The 8,153-nt window shown below is 41.7% G+C and overlaps 1 protein-coding gene across 1 annotated transcript; it reads left to right on the forward strand.

The window, feature by feature from the left end:
- The first annotated feature begins 184 nt into the window (after nt 1–184).
- LOC108623983 (ABC transporter G family member 3) lies at nt 185–7,825 on the forward strand. Its single transcript, XM_026812750.1, has 25 exons — nt 185–789; nt 880–1,150; nt 1,209–1,519; nt 1,606–1,804; nt 1,862–2,000; nt 2,075–2,405; nt 2,472–2,603; nt 2,672–2,900; nt 2,973–3,078; nt 3,153–3,324; nt 3,392–3,499; nt 4,879–5,053; nt 5,127–5,175; nt 5,246–5,295; nt 5,366–5,505; nt 5,633–5,803; nt 5,866–6,104; nt 6,172–6,349; nt 6,428–6,462; nt 6,537–6,657; nt 6,756–6,983; nt 7,058–7,193; nt 7,263–7,368; nt 7,429–7,529; nt 7,590–7,825. Exons 1-25 carry the CDS (start codon nt 694–696, stop codon nt 7,763–7,765), a joined length of 3,999 nt encoding a protein of 1,332 aa, XP_026668551.1. The 5' UTR covers nt 185–693; the 3' UTR covers nt 7,766–7,825.
- Nucleotides 7,826–8,153: the final 328 nt, after the last annotated feature.

Consider the following 8,153-nt stretch of genomic DNA (forward strand, 5'->3'; position numbering starts at 1 on the left):
GCATTCCGTTAATTCGAAATAATTAAAAATCTTAGGTAACGTAAGTAAACGTACAATGCGAAGATGGAACGCAAATGCACATTGCATGAGATTATGCGTGCAAGGCCAACGTGTATTCTTTTATTCCGTTTGGCTCCGACTGTGGTCGTCGGTAAGCCCGTAGATTACCGGATTCGTTACATAAGTTGACATGAGAACGGCGAACGAACGGAGATGGGAGGCGGAAGACAGGCGGCGGGTAGGTGGGAGACGGGCAACCTGAGACTGTTACGTGTACTTCGAGTTGCGGCTACCTCGTACCTCGAGGACTGAGAGTTTATACTCCACCTCGTCATGTTCCAAGTCGGAATTGTGTCTCACCGCGGTGAGCTTGACTATCCGTTATCCGATGAAACAACTTTTTCGCTACCGCGATTTGTTGAATTTTTGCACCCTTAAAAAAAAACGCGACTCGTGAAAATTAAAACTGCGCTCAGTATAGTGTCAAAGGATTACGGAAAGATTGTGCGTAATTATTATTTCTCTAATTGTAAGATCATCGTTCGAAGCCATCCTAAGTACGACTTCCACAAATTGGTAATAGTAATTGCATTAACAATCGCATTACCTACACGCGTTCGATGGTACGTCTTCGATTCGAAGGAAAAGTGTATTTCAATTTCGTCGAATGTGATTGAACATTAAATAGCAGAAATGACCGCGACAGACGAAACCGAGCCACTTCTATCAAAGAGAACTTTTAGCAGTTGCAACAAGCAGCAAGCGGCCTCGTACAATGCGATCTCGTTGGTACGTAACAGAATTCGGGTCTTTTTAATTTCTGACGAACGTTCGATATCGGAAATCAATGGGCAAACATCTTTCTCGGTTTGACCGCAGGACGCAAGTGAAACTGCGACGTCTTCTAGAACGGGTTCAGATTCGTGGTCCTTCAAATTGAAACCCATTTTACGGTCATCGTACAAAGCGATAACGCCTTTGATAACAGCTACCACAGAGACTACGCGTACGTTTGATACTGAGATCGAGCAAAGAATCACTTATACTTGGAGCGACTTAAACATCTATGCGACTAAGAGGGATGAAAAACCGTGGGAGGGTTTCTTCAAGAGGAAGAAATCGGTAGAACGAAGACACCTACTAAAGGATGGTATGAATTAAAAGAATACAAGATAAAATAAATGAAAATGACAAGCATTTGTCTCCAGTGTGCGGTGCGGCGTACCCGGGTGAACTATTGGTAATTATGGGATCGTCGGGCGCCGGTAAGACAACGCTGTTGAATGCGCTAACGTTTCGCTCGGGTCGTGGGGTAACAGTTTCCGGTGTAATGGCTGCAAACGGAAGAAGGGTATCCTCCACGGTGCTAACGTCGAGAACCGCGTACGTACAACAAGACGATCTCTTCGTCGGCACTTTGACTGTGAAGGAACACCTTTTGTTTCAAGCCATGGTTCGTATGGATCGTGGAATTCCCATGGAACAGAGAATCGATCGCGTACACCGAGTGATTAACGAGGTACCCATCGAAAAAGAAAAAGGCGGAAACTGCTTTTCGATTAACGTTATCGCCTCCGTTTATCACGTTGATTGCTTCCATTCTAGCTTGCATTAAGTAAATGCAAGAACACGGTGATCGGTCAACCTGGCAGGATTAAAGGCCTCTCCGGAGGTGAGATGAAGAGGCTGTCGTTCGCTTCGGAAGTCCTCACGGATCCGCCGTTGATGTTCTGCGACGAACCGACATCGGGTCTCGACTCGTTCATGGCGCATCAAGTAGTTACCGTGTTGAAAGCTCTGGCTGGTAAGTGACGGATAAGTAGCGCGTAGATTGGATTGCAATTCCGAGTCGATGTCGCAGCGCGTGGCAAGACGATCGTCGTTACGTTGCACCAACCCTCGTCGGAATTGTTCGCACTGTTCGACAGGATCCTATTAATGGCCGAGGGAAGAGTGGCCTTCATGGGCACGACGTCGCAGGCTTGCAGCTTCTTCGAAACGTAAATAGTAGATTCGTTAATCGCGAGACTTAGCTCCGTCGCTGGGTACGCGTAGATAGAAATATTATTTCCAGGCTCGGTGCCGCTTGTCCGAGTAACTACAATCCGGCGGATTACTTCGTCCAGATGTTGGCGGTCGTGCCTGGACAAGAGATGTCCTGTCGTCATGCGATAAACACCGTGTGCGACGCGTTTCAAAAGAGTGAACTAGGTATTAAAATAGCGTTGGAGGCGGAGGCGATTAACAGCGAATGCGAGGATTCTCTAAAAGATTCTAAATCGTATGGGAAAAGATCGCCGTACAAGGCGTCTTGGTGCGAACAGTTTCGCGCGGTACTTTGGCGTTGCTGGTTGTCAGTCATTAAGGAACCGATTCTCATTAAAGTTCGGCTGCTACAGACTATTGTGGGTACTCGAAGCCAAGATCACTGGACCAAAAATCACTTTTGAAAAAGCGTCCTCCTGTTTCAGATGGTATCTCTACTGATAGGAATTGTTTATTTCAACCAACAATTAGACCAGGACGGAGTGATGAACATCAATGGTGCTTTGTTCATATTTCTTACTAACATGACTTTCCAGAACGTGTTTGCCGTAATAAATGTAAAATCCATTATGCACATGTTTGTACAAAGCTCGTCTGCGCAATTCTATTGGCTGTGTATCTACAGGTCTTTTGCACAGAGTTGCCTATATTCCTGCGGGAACACCAGAACGGTATGTATCGTACCGACGTGTACTTCCTATGTAAAACGCTCGCGGAAGCACCGATCTTCATCGCTGTACCACTTCTCTTCACAATCATCTCTTATCCCATGATCGGACTGTATCCAGGATTTGATCACTTTTTCATTACCACTGGTATCGTTGCCCTCGTCGCAAACGTTTCAACGTCGTTCGGTTGGTCTCTAACTTCTACAGCCAGGCTTGCATCCTTTCCTTTCAGTTTCTCGATACTGTTTCTTCTTTTAGGCTACTTAATATCCTGCATCAGCAGCAATTTGTTCATGGCGTTATCCATCGGACCCCCGGTGATAATACCGTTTCTGTTATTTGGCGGATTCTTCTTAAACACGGCGTGAGGGATTAATATTACGATTTCTGTCGAATATTATTTTTGAACGAAGGGAATATATAAACAATATCTCGCAGATCCGTTCCATTCTACTTCGAATGGTTCTCCTATCTGTCGTGGTTCCGTTATGGCAACGAAGCCCTTCTTATTAATCAATGGGCGGATGTAGAAACCATAGCGTGCACGAGGAGCAACGCGACTTGCCCGAAAACTGGCCGAATGATCTTGCAAACATTCAATTTTAGCGAAGTACAATACAGCATATATCTNATTAATAAAATAATAATAATTCTATATCTCTTGCATTATTTTTCAGGATCACTTTTGGACGGATATCATCTGTCTCTTCTCTCTGATCGTCGCGTTCCGTTTCTTGGCGTTTCTTGCCCTATTGTCCAAGACTCGACGTAACGCAAAACAAAAATAGAGAGAGAGAAAAGCCGTAAACCAACAACTGTGCACAATGTACATTAATTATATCGTATCCCGATTGTAATGTTTATTATTAGCCTGCGGATTTTATGCATTTATAAGAAAACTGAATTACAGAAGTCATAAATCCATAAAACATAAATTAATGAATCAAATTGTTCAACATATCAGAATCTGAATGCATATTTCAATATTGAATTAATAAAGAGAATATTTTTCAAATTGGTACTATAATCGTTTTACTTGGCGTAAAAGTATGTAGTCTACCTGTTACTGTCAAATTATAATTAAAGTTATACTGTTATTTACAAGACGTGTAAATTATCTTCTCCATACATCCTATCCTTAATTGTTCATATGCATGAAGTGTGTGTGTGAAGTACATACTTCCTTGTAACTCTGTACTTGCTTCTGTTGTTCCTAGTTATAGATTTACCGCATAGAAAGAAGGCACAAAAAAGGGAAAAGAATATGAGGATAGGCAAACGTTATTTGCTGTGTGTATGTAACCGTTGCACATCGATGTGACCACTCTTCCAAGCATGAACTCGGATATCGTTAACAAACCGGTTGTTATTCACACCGTGTACACCTACGACTTTATGCGTACATGCGTAGCGAAGAAATGCTAATATACACGCATATTCGATAATAAACTAATATATAAGATTTCCGTTATATCTCACATTCCCACATTAATTGTTGAATGTATAGGTAACATAAATTTGAGAACTCTGTTCTGAAACCTCAATGAAACGAGCAAATAGTTTCCTCAATGAAAATCGCATAAAAAAGTTAGTAAACGGAGGAGAAATTCTTGGGTAGAAATCTATGTGCGAGACATAAGATATAGGGTTTCCGTCTTCGATTACCGGGTTTAATCCGGCTTCCCCTCGCGTCACTCAGTTCTCCCTTGGTTTTATACCAATGTACGTTTCGTATGTGTTTCGTTAAGCAGTGATAAGGACCCACTAAACTTTTCTATCCGTTTGTAATCTAATTAAATTTGAGCAACCCTTTCGGATGTTCGTTTTTCTACTAATAAATATAACATTTCCTTTGTATATCTTCAGAGGAGATTCGTTTTTAATAAACTCGTAACCACTGTGCGCGCGCGGACACATCTAAAGTTACATGGTTTTATTCATCCGAAAGGATACGGAGAATCGGGGCAGGGTGTATGTACGCGAGTAAGTCGAGCCGATTGAGTATACGCTGCGAGTAGGTACCTAAGTACAGACTTACATATCGTGTGCCACCGGCTTCAGTAACAATCTTCTCCGTTTGCGGAGTAATTCGGCTCGGCGGTATTAAGTCAGATAAAGGCAAAACAAACGGATTGCATAGACAAAACTATCAGAATCAGAATAAATAGAAACTCGTGTAGATACTATGACCGCGATGTACGTTCTGAAGGAAAATCCGGGCCGCCACATAGAAGACGAAGCGGTTCCTTCGAGGGGTGTCATGCTAACGTGGAGAGACGTTTCGGTGTACGCGATGGACCGCGGACGCAGAAACGTGAGCAAACAGTTAATCGAAAACGGTGTGTAATTTGATCCAAGTTGATTCCTGTTTCCTCACTCATATATTCAACAATGCGTACTTCCTGATTTCAGTCAGGGGCGTGGCGAAACCCAATGACTTAACGGCAATAATCGGTGCAAGGTAAAATTCACCTACGAAGTTTTTGGAAGTATGGATCGTATCGAAAATTCTTTATCTTGGTTTCTTTCAGCGGTGCTGGTAAAAGTTCACTGATGACTGCGTTGGCTTTCCGCACTGGACGTAGGTATTTCTTCTGAATAATCCTTTATCAATTTAGGCAACGTTCTAAATTAATGGATTCGTACCGCAGCTGAACTTCTAGTTAAAGGTGACATCCGAGCGAACGGGGTACTGATCGATTCGTCTTATATGATGCAAAACAGCGGTTACATGCATCAGGAAGATATGTTTGTCACGACGATGACGGTGACCGAGCATCTTTGGTTCATGGTATTAAAATGATTCATGTAAAATAAGATGCATGTACATTTATGTGGTAGGACGTGTAGGTATTCTTTCGCTTCTACCCGCTTCTCTCTTTTTCTGCTCCTATGTTTTGCACGCCGCCACGTCTTAGGCTCGAATGAAACTCGATGGGAAGATAGAGAAGTCAGAGATAAGAAGAGAGATCGATAATCTGTTAAAAGACGTTGGCTTGTCGGATAGACGCGATGTACGAATTGGCAGCGGTACTGATGAGAAAACCCTGTCTGGCGGTGAAAAGAAGAGACTGGCCTTCGCCACTGAAGTATGATTGCAAATATATGTGCATTTTCCCGTCTTCGTTTTATTTTGTATTATTTTCTTCAGTTGTTAACGGATCCGAAAATATTGTTCTTGGATGAACCGACGACTGGACAGGATTCGCATTCGGCTAATTGCCTGGTCTCCCAACTGAGGTGTTTCGCCAAGAGAGGAAGAACAGTCTTGTGTACCATTCATCAACCAAGTTCTGCCGTGTTCAGTTTCTTCGATCGGATAATCTTGATTGCGGAGGGTCGAGTTGTATTCTCAGGTCGAATCGATCAAGCGGTTCAATTTTTCGCGAGGTCCACACCTGTACTTTATATCTTCTTCTTTTTCCTCTTTCTTTTTCTTATTGCTTTTATTCTTCAGTCAAGGCTATGCATGTCCACGAAATTACAATCCTGCCGATTTTCTGATAGCAACCGTGGCCAAGAAAAATGAAAATGAAAGTGGACAGGTGGTACAGAAAATGTGCAACGCCTTTTTAATCAGCGAAGCTTCGGTGGAAATCGATCGCATTATCAATGAGCAAACGTATTCTTCGCTCGTAAGTCATCCTTCCATTTTTTACTTTTCTAAAAATGTTTGGATACTGTATTTTAAAAATGCATTTTTATTGTCTTAGGCATCGAAATCACTCGGAGATGCTCAGTTTTTTGCGTAAGCATTTGATGAAATGTAAAACGTGCATTCTCTCTTAGTTTTTATGTCTAATACTACATTATTTATTCAAGCCCTTGCTGCTGGAAAAAAGGGGCACGATGCTGTTCACGTCTCTACTGGTTGCTTTATAGAAACTTCTTACAAGTATTGAGAGATCCAACGGTTCAGGTGCTGCAGATACTTCAACAGATGGTGAGTGATCGAATGTAAGAACAATTTTACGAAGGATAAGACATAGAAAAATACATAATCGTAATAGTAGATTACAATTGATATGTAAAATTTGATAGAGCGTCGCGACTATCGCTGGTTTATGTTTCGTGGGCTCCGTAAACTTTGATCAACTAGGTATCCAAGCCACGAAAGGCGTAATTTTTATTTTGGTATCTGAAAACGCGTTTTTCCCAATGTACGCCACATTAGCTCTGATACCGCAAGAGCTGCCGCTCATTCGAAGAGAATATCGGGCTGGAATGTACCCGATTTCCCTTTATTACATTGCACGTATACTTTCGTTGGTAAGTAGATAAAATTCGATACTAATTTCTCGAAATATTATCGAAAAGGCGTATAATAAATAAATTAATTGCAGATACCGGGTTTCGTGGTAGAACCGTTCTTATTCGCGACGATCGTATACTGGTTAGCTGGATTGAGAAATGATATCGTTACGTTTGCATTAACATTACTTATTCTTCTGCTTACTATAAACGTCTCGGCAGCTTGCGGTAAGTTTTTCCTCACACGCGAATGCTAATAAATGCTCTGAATAACTGTTAACGCAAACGTTATTCCAGGATGTTTCTTTTCGGCCGCATTTGGGAATGTGCCCGTAGCGATGGCATATCTGGTACCTTTCGATTATATACTAATGATTACTATGGGCCCTTTTGTGAAACTAGGGTATGTATTTTGAATCAGAAAGAGATTGAAAAAATCTAATCCGATTTTACTAAATATCAGATCGCTGCCTTTATACATCCGATGGGTGAAATATATTTCTTGGTTGTTGCACTCTAACGAAGCGCTTACCATCCTTCAATGGGACGGGATTCGCAATATATGTAAGTATAATCTTAAAATATATACGTACGGAACAAGATTGTCTATACAGATGTTCGCAGCTTGCGAAACGACTGAGCCTGAATTACCTTGTATCACTGAGGGGGACGAAGTTTTGCGTCTCTACGACTTCGATGAGTCAAACTTTTGGATGGATGCACTATTGATGTTGGCCACTTATCTCGTCTTCCATATTCTTGCCTGTGTTTGCTTGTGGAATCGTTGCAGATGGAAATGAACATGTATCAGCCATTGAAATACGAATCATCATTAAAGTTCACTTTTATAATGCATTAAACAGACGTGTCTCGTTCTTAATCCTCGATTCTTTTCCTTTTCCGCCATTTGCTCGATAACAAAATTGCAACGATTGCACATATCATTTTATGGATCCATTCATACCACAGACTACATAGGTATAAGTATAAACCTTTCTTCTCGTGTTTTTTTGGGGTCTAACATCCCGGTACCAATTAGTCGATAGTTTTAAAATATCGCTCTCGCGGTTATGCCTCTATAATAAATTAATAGAAATGCATCTCAGAATTTTTATTTCGCGATCCTTGAATAAATATAATCCAAAGCAGCGATCATGCATTACTTAGTTCGGTAAAACTACCGAAGCG

Source organism: Ceratina calcarata, unplaced genomic scaffold (assembly GCF_001652005.2).
Source record: "Ceratina calcarata isolate Rehan_Ccalc_2016 unplaced genomic scaffold, ASM165200v1 scaffold297.2, whole genome shotgun sequence".
In the NCBI taxonomy this organism is placed as follows: domain Eukaryota; kingdom Metazoa; phylum Arthropoda; class Insecta; order Hymenoptera; family Apidae; genus Ceratina; species Ceratina calcarata.